The 18,794-nt window shown below is 43.9% G+C and overlaps 2 protein-coding genes across 2 annotated transcripts in view; one reads left to right on the forward strand and one right to left on the reverse strand.

The window, feature by feature from the left end:
- Positions 1 to 2,790: 2,790 nt before the first annotated feature.
- LOC131464576 (hyaluronan and proteoglycan link protein 1-like) lies at positions 2,791 to 10,028 on the forward strand. Its single transcript, XM_058637138.1, has 4 exons — positions 2,791 to 3,070; positions 7,202 to 7,546; positions 8,062 to 8,361; positions 8,854 to 10,028. The coding sequence occupies exons 1-4, from the start codon at positions 2,977 to 2,979 to the stop codon at positions 9,141 to 9,143; spliced, it is 1,029 nt and encodes a 342-aa protein (XP_058493121.1). The 5' UTR covers positions 2,791 to 2,976; the 3' UTR covers positions 9,144 to 10,028.
- A 2,327-nt stretch (positions 10,029 to 12,355) lies between these two features.
- The window catches only part of vcana (versican a), a 45,065-nt gene continuing 38,626 nt past the window's right edge, over positions 12,356 to 18,794 (reverse strand). The window contains exons 9-15 of the mRNA XM_058635349.1: positions 18,684 to 18,791; positions 18,462 to 18,575; positions 17,396 to 17,554; positions 17,186 to 17,268; positions 15,390 to 15,534; positions 15,108 to 15,290; positions 12,356 to 14,100 (exon numbers count right to left, since the gene is read on the reverse strand). Of these exons, the coding sequence (XP_058491332.1) occupies positions 13,946 to 14,100; positions 15,108 to 15,290; positions 15,390 to 15,534; positions 17,186 to 17,268; positions 17,396 to 17,554; positions 18,462 to 18,575; positions 18,684 to 18,791 (947 nt within the window). The 3' untranslated portion in view covers positions 12,356 to 13,945. The remainder of the gene's footprint in view (positions 14,101 to 15,107; positions 15,291 to 15,389; positions 15,535 to 17,185; positions 17,269 to 17,395; positions 17,555 to 18,461; positions 18,576 to 18,683; positions 18,792 to 18,794) is intronic.

The following is an 18,794-nucleotide window of genomic DNA, read 5'->3' on the forward strand; positions in this document are numbered from 1 at the left end:
AAGTCCATCTCCCCCACCCTGTTCCGTTGCCTCTGATGTGCAGTACCCAAAATCAACAGGAATTCTACCAACCGATCTTGAGCTGGGGCATCAACCTACAGAAAGCCAGCTGTCTGTGTGCTCACGGCCCCCGAGGCTTCACTCTCAGGCTGCAGAAACGTGAATCTGAGTCTGCGGAGGGCAGGGCTCCAAAAGCTCTCAACCCCGAGACATTAAATATACAGTACATCCAAAACAGAGTCGGTACATTCTGTACTCCAGACTATGCACGTGCGCAGATGTATGGGCTTGGACAGAACTAGGAAACATGCACAACAACACTCTGGGGGACACAGATGCTTGCTAATGTGACTATGCATGAAAACAACTGGACAACTTGAAAGACAGAAAGTGGTGTTAATAAGAATCTGGAGATGATGCTTCTCTTACAACAGATGTGCAGGGGAAACGTGAAACGGCACTGTGTAACTTAGTCATGTAAACAAATGTCTGTTACATTGTCAACTGAGTTTACACAATGCTGATTAAGCCTATCAGCTCCATGCAACTCGCGCTGTATTTCCCAGGAATAGGCGCGTTGAGCTCTTGTGTCGCCCAGTAACATTCCCACCCTGCACACAGGAAGTGACTTATTATGACAACACAAAGATAGTGAATTCTACTGCTAACACGTATTTGTATATAGAAGAGCTACGATTTAAATAATATCACTATCATTGTCATGCAGATATATAAATAAGATTATCCTTTATTATTCCATTATAAACTGAACATGTTGCACTGATTACATTGATATGATATTGCACTGATTATATATCTCACGGCTGTGTGGAATAAAATGAGGTGTGGTGCCTGTGGTCTACTGGGACAAACAGTGCCGGTGATGCATAAATCTAGCAATTTAGATCTGTTTTTGATCTCGTACTGGGGTTACAAAGTCAGTGCTTAACAGCCAGATCCCTGTCCGAACAAGTAATGGGAAACAAACGTCTTTCAAACAACAAATAAAGTCGCATGACATGACTCACAGAGAACATGTCAAAGCCAAGAGTCTCTGATATCTATCTATCTATCTATCTATCTATCTATCTATCTATCTATCTATCTATCTATCTATCTATCAAATCATATTCCTAATGCAATTTCCAGCTTGGACATAACAACTGTAGTTAATAAGGAGATTCTATCACAATAAGACCATGTTATTTCCAGATGAATATCAAGGCAATCGCATGGTAATGAGGATTACTGTAGGCTATTATTGAGTAATACCTTCAAAGATGATAATTAACATATTCTAACATTAAAATCCATCTTCATCAAAAGAAGATGACCTTACCCTAATATTGCTTTCTTATTACAAATAATTAATTCTGCTGGTGGATTGTGAGCCCATTTAACCCAAAGACACATCTGCCAGATTATTTCACTCTCGGAAGCGACCATGGGCAGAAATCTGCACTAGTTTAAGACTCGGCTAAGTTCTGAACTCTCAAGATGTGTCAGGCCTCCCTGTGCCATCGCACTGGGGCCATTGTATGTTTATAATTTCACCCTGTTTACGGGGGCCCGTGGCTTGGTCTTACGTAACAGCTCCCCAGATCTTCAGAGGATTGGAGGAGCCACGGCAGAGGATGTGCCCAGAGCAAGCCGAGACTTTAGAGTATACAACGGCAGGCCCACCATGCTCTCCTCTGTCAACTCTGTGGGGGGGGGGGGACAAAACTGAGGTATTGACAAACAGGGCAGAGGGGACGAAGAGAGAGAGAGAAGAAGAAGACAGTCTAGGTTTTCTCAGCTGTAATAACTCCAGTGATGGAGTGGCGGTGCAGGAGCCTACTTCTCCACTCCAAGGCTCGCAATTTCTCAACGACAGGCCAGACGGCTGAGGAAACGTTTGGTGTGTGTGTGTGGGGGGGGGGGGGGACCACACAGGAGCCCTCTACTCACAACGTCTGCTCACAAATCTCTGTCTTCCCCTCGCAGGAGCTACACTCTGCTGTCTGTGCTCTGCTGCAGAGGGTTTGAAAAGAGTGAGCGACGATGCAATTTACAGTAACTGTGGAAAACGGTGCAAGGTGGGGTAATCGCCGACATGATCCCTTACCCTTTTACGCCCCGTTGCAGATGTTTACAACATGCATTTGAGACGGAGAACCAAACAAAGCATTGAGCGTACGTAGCTCTAACAACAGAGCGAGAACTACAGCGCGAGAGCGTGATGAATACACAAAGAAACGGGAAAATAAGTATGATTTGCAGAGCAGAGCAGCTGCGTACGTGGTTTTTATGACCCATTTACATTTAACGGCCCTGAATTAAACGTGCTTACAACTCAACAGAGCTGGGAACGTACTGTATAAGCACACATCGCTTACGTCCACACAAGTGTGTTTGCGTTTGTGAGTGGAATTGTGGCTCTTACAGAGTTCAGAGTTCACCGTGCAAACAACATTCATTCAACATGATAAAGAAAGCAGGAATAAGTCAGTGCAGCAAAGAACCAGAAGGAATGAGTTAATAAAAAAGTGAAAATCACAACATTTTTATTTTTACTGTATAGCATTTCTCACGGGACTCTCTCTCTCTCTACGTTGAGTTCATCATATATCTCAGGATAAATATCACCTCCCCTCCGTTTAGGTGAATTAAATGGGGGGAGTCTTTCAAAAATAATGGGGGCAAAACGGGAGTCAGGATAGAGGAGATGGGAGCATGGTCATGGGCTAAGGGGAGAGGGGGGAGTGGTCTCCACCAAGCAAGGCTTCAATAAAAGGCTCTTGTCTGGACGTCTGAGGAGCCCAAACTTTCCAGTAGCACCCCAGGCGGCGGCTGCAGCACGAAGACAGACAGAGAGGGTTGCACCGATTGATGCGTCAAAATTCATTTAGATTTTTTATTATTCTCCACTTGGTGCAGTATTTGTAACTTTTAAAGTCTTTTTTTTAACTGAAGTGGGTGCGAAAAATCGAGAAAATGACCGGTCTGCTGTGCATCACAATCATCGCCGTGGCCCTGGCTGGCGGTGCATACAGTTTTGTGACTCCCCCTCCCTTCGCCCATTTCACAGGTAAGGTTGTCAGTGTATTCATGTTTTTTTGTTTTTGTTTTTTTTTGCATATGCATGCAGAAGAGTGTGAGGATGAGCCGGGTAAAGTGGTGCCACACAGAAGTGGCTTTGTGTGACAACAGGCTCATTGTGAGCCGTAGGTAACTCACTGACTGGTTTCTAGGGTAACACACACACACACACACACACACACACACACAGCCCCAGTGTGACTTACTCATTGACTTGCTGCAGACAGACCACCGCAGCACAGAGCGGCTGCTGAATAAATCACTGTGTCATTCACTGAGGCTCTCTGCCGACACTATAGTGAATGAGGAGGACCACACCATTCATTCATTCATTCATTCATTCATTCATACTGCTGATTATACTGTTAAAATAGGTCACAGGTGCCTCAGGGGGTCCAGGACTGGAAGTAGACTGTAGGTGCTCGTTCCCGTTTCTTAAAGTGAATTCCAGTCTGCTTTGTTTTGCAGGACGAGCCCTTAGCCTCAGAAATAAATCATGCCAGGAGGCAGCTGCACCGTATCACGAGGTTCAAACGCGAGTTTAATGACATCACGTGACGACGAAAAGTTGTTATTTTTATAGTTTTAGTTTAGTATTGACGTGGTTTTTACATGACGTTGCAAAACTCTTTGTGTGTGGTTTTGATTGCGCTGAATAAAAAAAAGATGTTTAAGTTCAAATTCCCGCACGTCTATAGGTTGACGCTCTGAGATTTTCCACTGCAAACCCCCCACTCCCCCCCACCCGCGAACTAGACGCCTTCATATTATATACTGAGCGGTATTGAATGTGCTTTCAGTAGCCCTGCGAGCTGACTCAGTAGATGTCAGATTAGGGATGCGTCAGGGCTCTCGCTCTTCCAAGAGGAAATTTGCTCGTCCGTGGGGAGAAATGTTTCACTCTGGGAGAAGAGTGAAATTATTCCCATTTACCAGTGATGTCACAGGTGTGTGTGTGTAGCACATATGTGTTTATACCGAAAATGACCTCACAGCGTACATTTGACTGGTTTACGAGTTTTCTCTGTCTGTCTGTTCACTGGGTGTTGCCCCGTCCTTGAGTCTTTACTGACTCACGCTGGCTCTCTGAGCTTCTGGAGACCGGCCATCGTAACAGGAGCACAGTAATAGATTAATGACCCACAGCCAAACATATAGAGCCACCGCCCCCCCCCTCTTCCAGAGGAGGTAATAGCCTGTTAAGTCTAAAGCCTACTGTGGTTGCTGGTTACTGAGACTTGGCCCCCGTTGCTAGGGCTGGGTGGGAAAAAAAAAAAAAACGGAGGTTTGGCTAAAGATCGGATGAGGAGCTGTGTTTAGTCTTGAGGATGAGACATGGAGAAGTTCACATTTACTCCTGCCATACATGTGCTAATGCAATTAATATGTGAAATGTGACATGATGACTCTGCTGACAGTTGGCCGCTGCAGATGTGTACCCGCGTAGGCCCCGAATCTCCGTCAGAGACCACCGGAAAAGGAGTCCAAATGGAAATACCGTGCAGCAGTTGGGCGTCTGCGTTTGTCCCAGCTGTGCTTGTTAATTGTTTTTCCACACTGAGCAGTCACTCAGCAGCAGCAGCAGCAGAGTAGAACATTTTCAAGAGGGCGTGGCACGCCGTGCACATGCCGATCGATGTGCGAATGCAGTCACTGCATTTTGAAGAACATCGCCATGATTATCAAATTAAAATGCAAAATATAGGTCAGTGAGTAGATTAGGACACGCGTCAGTGTCGCAAAGAAAGCAGATGGTTTCAATCATTTGCTAATATCGGGGGGGGGGCTTGTGAGCCTTGGCCACACAGCTGTTGTCTTTTCTTTCTTCTTTTTTTTGCAGCAGCACTATTAATGAAATTCATTAATTTAATTTGTTAAACATGTCAATTTGGCCCCGCCCTCTGACCTCTCTTATATAAATAGGACGCAGTGTGAGGTGTGACAAAGAAGAAGAAAGGGTTTTCTTCCTCTTCCCGAGACGACTAAGTAAACACACCAGGCTGTGGGCCCCCACACATGGCCACGGTCTCCGGTGAGACCTGTAACTGCTGGTAAACCCAGGAGCAGCAATTAGGAGTGGAATTACTTTTTTAACGTTCTGTCTGCTATTAGTAACATTAGTTTTAAGGGTTAATCTGGTTAATCTGCTTTAAAAAATCCCCCTCCATCCAAGTACAAGTAAAAACCAACAGTATTTGGACAGAAATAGTCTCAATCTGAGCGGGTGTTGATGTCACCGTCGCCTGCACCTTTGCCAGCAGGTTTAGTCATTCTGGATTCTTCAGGTTTCAAACCCACCTGGTGTGAAATGTTACCCATGCAGAGCGTTTTTATGAGGCACGCCAACAAGCCTGTGAGTCATTCCTCGCTGTGACAGAGCGGTCGGTCGTGGACGAGTCTTTGCCAAGATGACTCGTCAAGACTCTCGAAGATACTAATTAGTAGCAGCAGGACGGCGTCGTAAAAACACCTGGCATCTCGCTGACCGGTCGAGTAGAGCGAGCGAGGCGACTGGGTGTGGCCACTGGGAACGAATCCACGCACAGTTGAGTCACCGCAGCGTTTAATCGGACTCTTACGATCCTTGGCCAAGTCTACGAGCACTAACAGCTAAAGTCTTCCTACCGTGCATCACTTTTTAAAATATGCGATCCTTTGAGCTGACAGAGCAAAATCTCAGTAATTTGACTCTCAAACCGTGTTAAATTCAACTTTGGGAAATTAGATTTCGTACAATTTCAGTCAGAGAGTCGAGCTAAACACCGACTATGTAATAATCATGAAAGACAGGCCGCTGCCGATGAACCTCGTTCTGCAGGAGAGCTCAATACTAACGATCTAAGTCTAAGTTTAAAGCGTTGACTTGATGAGTTCCAGTCCCTCTCATTTTTAGAGCGTGTCGGCGACGGGCAAAAGGGCCGGATTAGCACAGATGGCAGTTAGCCACTCTAGCTCTTATTAATTCCTGTATTATGCATGTGGGAAACATTTCCCCATGCCGCAGAGCCACTGACACTATTCTATTCTTCCACCCACGGCTCGGATGTAGCCGCTCGCCGCGAGGAGCCTCCGCACTAACGCTTGGCATCCTCCATCGGAAAGCAGAGACTGATTGGTTTAGACACAGATCTTAGAGACTGAGTGAGCGGTAAGGAAATCCGAAACCGGTTTTCAGAGAACTGTGGACACAGGAACAATTAGATTTGTAAACCTGGATTTGTCCAATCCCACTCGCTTGGTCTGCAGACTACAGTTTTTTTTAAAGATTTAGGTGTAATTTAATTTACACTGTTAAGTAATTACCACATTATATACAATAATGGAGCGTGTTGACTCCTGTATCGCAGAGGTTAATTGTTTAAGGTTGGCCCCCACGGGGGCGGCGGTCAGGGATCCTGTATATCTGAGCATCTGTTCCTCGTTAAAGCCCAGTAAAGGTCACCTCCTTGCTGGTCCGGGGGCATCTTAACTAAGCAAACCCTGTGAGGTCCCAAAACACAGACGTGGAGAACCTGCGGTGAGTCACAAAAGGATAGTTTTACCTCTGACCTCTGGTTTTAAACAGGGAGGACAGAGCGAAAGGGTTCATTTTTCACAAATCGGCGAGAAATGAGCATGTGAAGGGTTAATGTGGAGGGATTACATGAACCAGGACTGACAAGAGCAGGAAGGAGACTGAAGCTGTCTGCTTGTACAGACTCTGTGGGCTAACGCCTGGCTGGTGGCCAAGACTGGGCCGCTCCAGACTCTTAAATCATTCTGTGAGGGAGAACACGTTTGATGGCGAGCATATGTGTATGCATGTAAATGTGCAACAGTAAATACAGTATATGTATGCATGCTTGCCAAAACATGCTGCGGAATAATTGGGGCCCCCTTTTTTTGGGGAGTTCAATCATCAGAAGCAACATTTTACAAACGGTACACCCTGATTTGCTTTATCATCTGTTTTCCTCTAAGTGGGACCAAAATTTACAGAACTGACATCATGCCCGATCGGAAAAGACACGAAACTAGCGATTCAAACCATGAACATGTCCTGGAAATGTTTACTGACGTTCTAAATCCAGTCCAGGACTTCTTTTTTCAAACATGCCACCATGCTCTTCTCTTTCTCCAGTTAAGGTTTTCGCCGACCTGGGCGCCAACGTCACCATGCCCTGCATGCTCATGTCCAAAGACCACTCGCTGTCCGACGCCGGCGTCCGCGTCAAGTGGACGAAGGTGGCCGACGACGAGGCGCTGAACGAGGATGTGATCCTCTCGATGGGAGTGCACAAGAAGACGTACGGAAACTTCGAGAACCGCGTCTTCCTGGAGGAGAAGGGCGACCACGAGGACGCCTCCCTGACGATACTCGACGTCTCCATGGCCGACATGGGCAAATACCTGTGTGAGATCACCAACGGGATGACGGACACCGTTCAGGAGGTCACACTAGAGGTGCTCGGCGATTTCACTGCTGGTAAATATGCTCGTTTTCATGTCTATTATTTTGCTTATAGATTTTCACACGTGTGACAGATTATAATCTGATTATAATCAGATTATAAACATTGTAGAAACGAGTAATGGTTGAGGGGGGAATAAAAATAACCTTCTATTAGTTAAAAACTAGGGAGGCAGAACTTAAAGGAGTCGCCAACGATCAGAGCATCTATATCATCGCAGAATTACGACTTCATTTCTTTCTTCTGAGTGCAGCAGAATTTAACACCCAGTTTCCCCTCAGATGATCTTCTTCCTTCTGCACAGAGGTTTAGTCAAGCACAAAATGAATGATTAAGCAAAGCCTGGCCTCATTTATTCTGGACCTACATTCCGTAACATAATACTTAACATATCGCAAAGAAAAAACGTGCCGAGCCAGCATTCCCGGAGAAACTGCAGCAGACTCAAAAGGATGCCATAAAAAAAAAAGTCATTTACAGAACAGATTTATCATCATCACATTCATTCCGTGCCGTCTGTGTCCCTCAGGTGTCGTCTTTCCGTACCACCCAGAAGAAGGCCGCTACAGCATGGACTACGACACTGCCGTGCAGGCCTGCCTGGACCAGGGCGCCGTGGTCGCCTCCCCCGAGCAGCTGTCCGAGGCCTGGGAAGCGGGTCTGGATTGGTGCAACGCTGGCTGGCTGAACGACGGCTCGGTGCAGTATCCCATCAAGAACCCCCGAGCACCTTGCGGCGGCTCCAACAACGGGCCCGGCCTCAGAAATTATGGCCAGATGGACAAAAATAAAACCTACGACGTGTACTGCTACACCGCTGCACCCAAGGGTGAGGCTTTTTAGGATTTGTTTGTCATTTGTTGTGCGTTCGACAAGAGCGACATTGACTGATGGCTGTGGTGAAAATGTGTCAAACGAATCCACAACGCTGATTAAACCATGCAGCCACTCCCCACAACTCCGTGGGTGTCTGCATGGTCTAAGTATAGCGGTGTTCAAATCTCGCGAGGGACGGAACAACAACATTGCGCTAGTAAATCCAAAGACACGCCGACAAAAATTGTCCATTGTCTAATCCTAATCTTGTCATGCCACAGTTTGACAGACTTGATAAAATGTTCTTGTCTCCACTCTACTCACACACAAACGCGCCCTAAGTCAGTGTCTGATAGTATTGCTTGACATAGCTTAGTCTTGAGATGAAGGACGCATCATGTTCAGGAAGAACAAACTAAAACTCACCGAACGTTACCCACTGCAGCTTTAAAATCAATCAGCAACATTTAGAAAGCTGATGTTCTCCTGTGTTTTCCGCCACCAGGGAGTTTCTACTGGTTGACCCAACCCGAGCACCTGACCTTCGACGAGGCCGTGCAGGCCTGCTTAGACGACGGCGCCGAGATCGCCATGGTGAGCCACATCTTCGCCGCCTGGAAGCTCGAGGGCTACGACCGCTGCGACTCCGGCTGGTTGGCCGACGGAAGCGTCCGTTACCCGATCTCCAGGCCCCGCAAGAACTGCAGCCCCACGGAAGCCGCGGTGCGCTCGGTCGGCTTCCCGGATAAGACCCAGAAGTCTTACGGGGTCTACTGCTTCAAGTCCCAGCAGTGAGAAAGGTGGATAGGATTAGACAGGCCATAACCACCAAAGAGCAGCAAGAACCACAACAAAAATAAGAATCAACAAAAAAGCAGATAAGCTTTGGATTTTGAAATTAGCATGAATCTCTTCTGATGCTGTGATAGCTGTTTTCCGATCATAATAATAACAAAAATTGTAGCCCTTCAATCCATATTCCTCTTTTCAACTTTGAGGCTGATAATGACTGATGAATAAAAAGATCAGGTGCTATTTTATATCATTTAGTATCTCATCAGTGAACGGCCATGAGTCGATGGACTCTAACAAAATAGATGCAGAGAAGTTTTTTCAGAATTTACTTTAGTTTTCTTTTAAATAAAGAAAATCAATATAAAATCTGACCGTTCCATCAGTTACAGTTTGAAATCCATATTATTTTTTTTAACTAATGTGTCCTTATGAATGTTTTAACAAAATTTTTTTTGTTAGGAGTTTTTTACGTTTGCCTCACTATTTTTCCCCTTTTATTAGATGTAAATAAATGAAATTCATCCCCGGTAACCACTTACACATGTCTACTACTATTAGTTATAGCTTTTATTCTTCCATGTGAGTAAAATAGAATCACAGTCGGACCAAATTCTGTTTCAATTGCCTTAAAAAAGAGAGCAGTTATTGTTGTGATGACAGCTTTGTTTGTGTTTTGCTTTTTGCTACTTTTTTCCTCTCCATTTTCTAACATATATTACTTACTGCAGGTGAAATGTGGTATGGCAATGTTGTTTGTAACAGCTAAAAAATGTACACACACACACACACACATAAGAAAAAGAAAAGTGGTGAAGGTATTTTGTATTTTGTACCTTTTTTCAACAAAGCAGTTTGAAATAAAAAGAAATACAACTCCAAAAATCAGCGTCGACGTTGCCGCTCCTTCCTTCCTTCATTCTTCCAAATCGAGCATCAGTATCACGCGACGATGATGATGATGCCGAGGTTTACCCACAGAGATTTACCAAGGCATTGTTTAAGGCGCCAAACTAAAGGGCTATTTACAGTATCTGGCGTGGAGCCACATCACACGGAAGGACTTAAGATCACATTCATTTGCTCATAGGCTTTCTACCAGCCCACCACTCAGTGAAGACAAAGGAGCAGTAACACAGTCCGTGGGAACTGGGTCAGATTTGGGCTCGTACGGCACTGAACTGCCAAAAACCCAATGACGCCGTGTGTGTCAGCGACCAGAAGCAAGAATTTCACTTTAACAAAGATCCTATAAATAAACGTTACTATTGCACATTTGCAGGGAAATGCACAAAACCTACTTTTTGCACACTTAAAGGGCAGTTTCACCCATTTTTTCCTACTTGGTCAAATGAAGACTTAAAATTATTCTATTCTAAAATTTGATCAGATTTTGTTTTATTATTTTGTTTTATTATTTATTAGGGGAAGAGCAGGGCTTTTATTTTCTCTGACGTCGACTTTTTGTCAATTTATTTTTTCTCTTCAATCCCAACTTCCTCTGTTGTTGTGGGAGTGAGACATGTGTCTCAGATCTACTCTCTGATGACCAAATAAGACATTTATCTCTGGGAATCTGTAAAAATTGTTAGGGTGAAGTGGCCCTTTAAAAACCTCAGCTGTTCCCTTGTCTCTGGATATGTTTACATAAGCCGACAACTGAATTGAATCACTTCTCTGACAATAATCGTCTCATTGTTGGCTCGTCCCGCAGTAGCAAAAAAAACGCTGGACATTCTATTTATTTTTTCCTGACGTGGTTCAAAAGAAACAACTCCTGTCAACTCCACGGGTAAACCGGATTAAATTACATGTGACAAGAAAATGACGCGGTAACGAGTGATTTGGAAACGGATGGACAGAATCCGAGATGCCTGAAATGGAAAAGGAAGTGGCAGGGTGAATTTCCTTCTCAAAACAGAGCCACTATAGGAGCTGTGGGGTCTAAGGGTTTTTTTTCCCCCACTAATCATACATGAGACATCTGTAATTCATGAAGCAAAGACTGAGAGACTTCACTCTCTCTCTGTGGGGGAAACTGAGGACCGACCTTTAATCTCAAGTAAAAACCACAGGACCCCCAAACCTGCACAAATTACCAACACTGAGGTTACGACGTTGGTTATGGCTGTTTCATGGCAACGTGAACTTCATGTCATTGCCGTCTGTGAAGGAGGTTATTTTAGAAGTGGTGAAGGATAAGTGCTTAAATGAATAAGCACCCACATGAAAGCACAAGAGGTGTTTGACATTCAGCGAACAGAAACGAGTAGTGTGGTCTACGCACTTCTGCAGCATCAGCCATTTCGGCATAATCCAGTTCTTTCTACACACATGTTACCAAGAAGGTCTGTGGAGCGTGTCTGATAGGGTTTTTTTTGCAAAAATCTATAATGCAATACTTTGGAATGAGACACTGGCGTGGTGGTGTGTGATTTAGATAATTGAGTTTAAAATCACATTATATTTAGTGTTTTGTCACAAGCTGTGAGCTGAGAGTGCTACAGGGACAGAAATGAAGCAGCTCTGCTCCCTGGGACTGAACTGACAAACACTCGCTGGCTTTGTCAGATAGCACTACCTGCTGGTGAAACCACTACAGGCTCCTGTTTACTCTTTCTACCTTGAGATGATAAAATAAAATAAAAAAATGCTCCTTTTATTACCCTACCGGAGAAATTCCAACAGTTTCTATGAAAGCTAAGAAATAGAATTTTAAAGCCAACGATGGTGGTTATTATGGACAATTTCACTGACAGCATAGAATGTTATCAAATATCTAAAATATATTTTGAGACAAATACTTCATTGGAAATAGGTTTTATGCTGCTCAAATTTCAAAATTAAAATGCAAAATCTCTTACTCGTGTACAACTACAGTGTTTTATCTCAATAAAAATTGTTTTCCTCGACTTTGAACTGTTCTATTGACATGCAGTAAATTGTAAAATAACTGCCAGATGTTGAATGTTCTAATGGGGCTTCAGAACATTCAACACCTGGCAGTTGTTTTTTTACCAGGTGGGTCCAGCCGGTGGAAACATTCCAAAAGTATTGTGGAACAACATTTTCTGGCTCTTTTATGGGTAAAATAAGCAATAAAGGCCAGACAGACACTTTAAGGCTTAGGTGTTAAAGGGTTAACAAACACAAAAAAACACAAACAATGATCCCCTCCCAACATGTTCCCAAAGTACATTGCACTGTTCTTAATATAATGTCTATATATATTTATTTTTATTTCTTTGGTGATTTAAAGCAGGGCGGGCAGGGGGGAAAAAAGTTGGATTTTCTGTTTTTTTTTCTTCTTTTCTTTCTTAAAAATTCACAAACGTCCCGAAAACATTCACATTGTAAAATAAAAACTGCTATAAATATGACATTATGTGCACATTAAGGCTGGAACAAACACACATTCACAGGCAGACAAAATAACATTGGTTCTCCCCCTCCCCCCCCACACACATTTACACAAAATGGCAGTAGACACACACAACCATCCACATGTACAAACATTTTTTTTGGTATAACATTATTGCAGCCAATGGGGCCCCCTCCATTTTTCTTTGGTCCACTGATGTTGGCATTAAAAGAAAAAAACAAACATATAAATTGCTCATATTATCTTAAATGTGACTCATTTGGATCGTCGCTGGTCTCCTGTTGAACATAGAATAATAATAATAATAATAATAATATATGAAGAAGCACTGCTGGGCTGGACAACAGCTTCATATCTTATTAACAAGTCATCATGAGCAGCTTGAAAATAAATTATATGTCTCTCTCTCTCTCTCTGTGTCTCTCTGTGTCTCTCTGCTTACACAGCCTTTACTACGTTCAAGTCTATTTGAGTGTTTCACAAAATACATTCTCTCAATGGCTGATTTTGACTAGAAAAATTTAAAAAACAACAACAGTAGAAATAAGTGTGCAGAAGGAAAAAACGACGAGCTACGGCACAGCAGCAACAGTTGAGAGACAGTGGAGAGCAGAAAATATTCCCTTCTTTCAATGAATGAATATTGATCCGTGGTTAAAGGATGTTTTGATCGGCACTTAAATGAGAAAAATCAAATGAAAAAATCAGTTTTGGAGGTAAAAAAGAAACATTGATGACATCCAGTGAAGGCTGCTGATGAGAGGCGGTCTTTAAATCTGAATTATGAAACCATCAGAATATGATTCTGTTCTTATATATATACACATCTGATGATTAAAGTTAACAGCAGACTTTAAAAGTGATAAAATACTCCACTGATGCCAATTTGATCCGAGAAGTCAAAGTTAAACAGAGTTAAAGGTTAAAAACAGCACACCCATATTATTTGACTTCTTTACATAACATAAGCGCTATAATTTCACAAGAGCATTGTTTTTTTTGGTGTTTTTTTTTTTGTTAAGGATCACTTGTGGTAATTTGAAATAGCACAGTCGGTGTACAAAGGTTTTTACACAACAGTCATGAATGTATAGGAAGAAATGGAGAAATGTCCACAGTTTTTAAAAAAAAACAAAAAAATAATCTGAGATTTCTTTTTTTTTTTTTTTCTTTGCTTTTCCAGTAGCCAGCTGAAAGTGTTTCATCCACGATGGCAACGATTATGAAAACGCTGCCCATTGGTAGGAAAACGTTGTCCGTCAACATCTCTGAAAATAAAAAGGCACTTCACGAGATTCCGTCGTCGTCCCACACGCAAGAAGACTGCAGGTTTATCCTCTGGTGAGTTCTTTGAGAGGAAATGATCTTTCCTCTTTTCACACAAGCATCGGCCATGTTATATATTTATGTATATATACGCCCATCACTGTCTCCTCTGCCTGTGTTCAGTCCTGTCCCTCCTCCCCCGGTAGCGCTGATGGCGAAAGTTAATGGCCTCCTCCGGCCGTCTGAAGTTGTTCACGCTGTAGAGACTTTTGTGCTGATGTCGTCTGACGAAGGGCCTTTGATAGCTTGATGCTGTCGGTTCCAAAAAAAAAAAGTCACATGTGAAAAAAGAAGCCACAACACAGTAAAAGAAGACAAGAACATGGCAAAAGTCCACACTGGTACTTTATTTACAGAGGAGGACGCCAAGTTTATGCTCTGCTACCTCAAAGAAATGAATATTTAAGGGGAGGGAGCCGTGCATCGGACATGTGCACTAACGGTCGCGATGTGCATCTGTTGTAACACGGCTGTTTTTCTATATATACACATTTTGGAATGCAGCAAGTACAGTTCAATGTGTCTTGGGCCAAAGATCCACTCTGAAATAAGATATGAACCTCCATCATCCAGATTATTATTATTATTTTGTTTCCACACATACCCAATTGTTAATTAGACACTTTAAAGCCGTGGTTCTCTTATTATTTTCTTTCATGCCCCTCTGAGGACAGAAATGTTTTCACGCTGTATGAGTTGTCCTGCCCTGCCTCTCACGCCCCCGACACCCGACCCACTATTTGAGAAGTACTGCTTTAAAGTGACCCCACAGCCACAGGAAGGCCACATCCAGTGGAAGCTCTTGTGCCGGTCCCAAGCCCAGATAAATGGCCGGGTTGCATCAGGGAAGGGCATAAAAACAAAATCTATGCCAAATCAAATATGCAGACCCCTAAAGAGGGAGAAGCCGAAAGAGCAAAAACAAACATGCAGTCTATCAAGTAGCAAAGCTGCTGTGAGGGGAAATGTGGTGCTAATTATTCATCGTCTTTGTTTTGATTCTTTTTCTAAGTTTAATGTGTTAATTCATTCAGTGAGGCTCGTCATCGCAGCAGCACAAACAGCCCCTAATACTAACTAAGCTGAAATGGAGACACATTGTCACCTCACGCAGTGAAAGCAGATGAAAGTTGTACAATAAATTGACTCTCTACTCGCGCTTGAATACCGGGACAAAGACGGTCAGCGTGGTCTCGACTTCACTGCGCACGGAAATGACTGAATGTGCATCTGTTGAGAGTAAAAGTGGTTATACTTACGGTTCATGCAGGTGATTTTAGGGATGTCCCAATGTCCGTCTCCGCGGCAGCGTATAGTCGGGATGTGTCTCTGGATGAAGCCTGTGCGACACTGGTACCTCACCAGCGTGTTGATCTCGTACCGCTCGCGCTTTTGACCAAAGGTTCGCGCGTTCTCCACCAGAGGGGGCTGACTGCAGGCCACTGTAGAAACACCAGGAAAACAGTTTGTAAAATGCATTCAGTAAAGTAAATTTAGAAAAAAAAAAAAAGGGAAAGATTTGTGCTATAACGTCTCGTTACCTGTGCCCTTCTTGCAGGTGTACGTGAGGTGGTAGTTGCAAGGAACGTCGTTCCACTGACCGTCCTCGTGCCAGATCATCACCACACAGTCCTCGCCGGAGGAGAAGAAGCTGTCAGGCTGGTTGGGCCTCCAGTTTTCATATTGCTGAAATAACAGCAGAGAATAAGGTCACAAAGTCTGTGTAACGTCTATTCTTTTTTTGAAATGGCAGTTTATCGTTATGCACATTTGGTTTTCAGTGCAACCCTTTATCTCATTAAAAATAAAACAGTCCTGGAGCTGTGTTTGCTGTGTCCCTTCGCTATCTTTTTTTTTTTTATTATTATTAATGGCCACAAGAGGGGGTAACAGTATCTATCTAAGAGTCAACATAAACTATGACATCACTCCTTTGCAGAGCTGAGGAGACACTTGCAGGTTGTGTATAATAATTCACCAAAATCATACAAACGAGGAAACATATGCAAGAAGTTCTGAAGCCACTCTACTGTATATCTAAGATTTGCACAGATTGTTTATATCATACACTCATGCGACGTCACGAGCAGTATCCGTGTTACGCGTGTTTCGGCATCAGCGGCTCTGTGATAGCAGACACACACGAGTGTGACGTCATGTCTTCACCGTCTGCATACCTGCAGTCCTCAGGCACAACATTCCCGACAACACAGATGCACACATGTGCAAAAATGTATACAGTACACACACACACACAGCTGTAGTGGTCAGAATTGGTGCTACCTGTCGTCTCTCAGCGAATTTCAAAGTTCAAACAGTTTCTTCAAAGCTGTGACCCCCCCACACATTCTTCCAATCATCCCCTGAGGCTCAGCTACCCTGTCATTATAGTTCACAAACACACACACACACACAAACACTGACTTCCTGCTCTGATTACTTCACAACAAATAGCACAGCAGGCCGACATCCTCGTCAAAATAATCAAACAAACTCTCATCACCCACTAATCAACACTCGTCAACCTGGATGTCTCGCTGCCTTTTCTGGAGTTAATAATCAATCAATTACAACTGACGCTTTAAATACTTAACACCTTTTTAAAATGTAGCCTCAGCGTTTAGTATTGCCGTTAAATCCTCTGGAGGTGATCACCCACCAAGACCCCCTGGGCTGCTGCCTCTGACCAGTTTGTTTCTCTTACTGAGGCCGAGCACAGGTGCTGTCCATCTGTGTCTTCCTGTCAGATGGCCCTGTCCCTGGGTGGCTGGGCCTCCTAATGTGAGCGGGGACAAAGGGGGGGGGTCCATACCTGTCTACGCCTGCCAAACACAGCAGAGCGCATACCCCGATCACCCCTCAATCTCTCAGCTGAGCAAGGATCTTCATAGGCGGTCTGTGCTTATCTTTGAACCCCCCACCCCGAGGCTGTCTTCCATGCTTCCCCTATCTCTGGTCCTAGAGGATTAACTTTGAAGTGAGGACATCAGTCTGTACAACACCAATGCACATAGTAATTAGCCACTTTCCTGTCTTTAGGGGGAGGTCATGTTGAGTGCTGCTTGTTTTCTTGTGCTGGTTTCACGGTGGATGAAAACATTTAATGGTGCCTCACAGCGTGTTCCATATCAGACTTACAGCCACAGCAGTCACCCACCAGTGTGTGTGTGCGTGAGGCAGCAGAGGAGAGTACGTCATGAGAAAGTGACCACAGCCCTCGCGAAGAACGACTCCCTAGATGACCGTGCCTGTTCACGGTATCCCCTCCAAATATTTACACGGTTCCTGTGCCATGTTTGTGGAAGCGAAACTAAGTGAGAAAGGAACCCCGTCTTACCACGGTGCTGCCATCAGTCCAGCGGAAGTCGCTGTCAAACATCTTATCATTCAGGCCGATCCACTGGTAATCCTGTCCAAGACCTGCAAGAGTGACACATAGCAGATTACATTTCTCTGCTCAGCTACAGAAAGTGAAACACAAAACGTTCAGTTTATGCTCCCATGCTTACTACAATTATCTACTGTACAACTGTGACCTTTGACTTACGGTTGACAAACAGTTGCTCCTCATGAGAGATGATGCTGGTGAGATGAGCCCCATGCATGCGACACTCTCTCTCTGCGGTGTCCCAGTTTCTCCTGTGGGGGAAGTACTTGTAGCAGTGGCCCTGGAACTTATGCCAGCCATATTCACACACTTCTGTGTCTGTAGGAAGAAAGGGCAAAAGAGAGATTGTAACATGTAACAATATTCAAAAAGGAGGATAAACTTTTAGCTGTGTCCATCTATCTAATTTACTGCCTCGGTTATCATGACATCTTCTAACCTGAGAATACCAGCCCCACAGGTCTGATGCTATCTCAAGTCAATTGTCTCTAATTAAGATGAAAGATAAGCATGATGATGGATTAGTTTCTGTGGTTTCTAACACCAGCACTGACAGGCAAGGAAGTGGAAAAAAGCAATAAAAAAATCAAAGGTGTCATCGTAAGTTAGACAATTATTTTGACAGAACCACATAAATATTGATATAAATTCAAGCATGGTAATTTTACTGTGCTTCCCACCTCAATCTAAGGTCACAGACAAGTAAGATAAAAACAGAGGAAGACATTTTTCTCTGGCTTATTCATCTTCAAGTTACATTTTCTCCATTTCCTCTGGCAAAGCGTTGCAAGACAGCAGCTGTGCCTGTGTACACAGACTGGGTGTGATTCACTTGTGAGTGATACTGACAAAAAAATGTAGGGTGTAGACACTGAGAAATCAGGCCAAGGCAGATGATGCCCCGAGTTCAACACACTGGGGATGAAAGCGGGGCGCAACTGGGAAAACCAAGTATGGATGTCAATATCAAGAAGTGACTAAGAGCTGCATACCTGAGGCATAGAGTATACAAGATCCAAATGCATGCAATGGGGTAGAGTAGGGAATGTTTCAACTGTTGGTAGAAAAATGGCAGGAGAACCAGGAGTACAGAAAGGCCCTCAGGTGGACGTAACCTGGGACTTTTTGCTGTAAAGCAACAGTGCTAGCCACTCCTCCTCCATGTGGACCACACATTTTTCCCAATGAATTAAAACAGAGGAGTCATCAATAATCCCAAACCTACCCTCTTCACAAAACAGCCCGGAGTAGCTTGGGAGGCAGACACATGTGAAGGAAGCCAGCCCGTCAACACATGTGCCTCCATTGCGGCAGGGATTTGACTGGCACTCATCAACATCTGCAGAAGAGATGGACATAATTAATAAAGGGAGATGGCTCAAAGACACTTAAATCAGCTAATGCAGAGAGATATTGTGAGTGCAACTCCTGATGCATATTTTCCTACCTGTCTCACAGCGAGCACCGCTGTATCCAGGAGCACAGCTACAAGTAGGGAGAGAACCAACTTTGTGGCAAGTCCCTCCATTCAGGCAAATGTCTTCAGTACATGTTCCTG

Source organism: Solea solea, chromosome 8 (genome assembly GCF_958295425.1).
Source record: "Solea solea chromosome 8, fSolSol10.1, whole genome shotgun sequence".
Classification (NCBI taxonomy): domain Eukaryota; kingdom Metazoa; phylum Chordata; class Actinopteri; order Pleuronectiformes; family Soleidae; genus Solea; species Solea solea.

Bases quoted from the DNA above. Each gene is read 5' to 3' on its own strand.
- LOC131464576 (XM_058637138.1), top strand. From the start codon at position 2,977: ATGACCGGTCTGCTGTGCATCACAATCATCGCCGTGGCCCTGGCTGGC. The intron at 3,071-7,201 runs GTAAGGTTGTCA...CTCTTTCTCCAG, and splicing joins TCCCTTCGCCCATTTCACAG to TTAAGGTTTTCGCCGACCTG. The intron at 7,547-8,061 runs GTAAATATGCTC...TGTGTCCCTCAG, and splicing joins GCTCGGCGATTTCACTGCTG to GTGTCGTCTTTCCGTACCAC.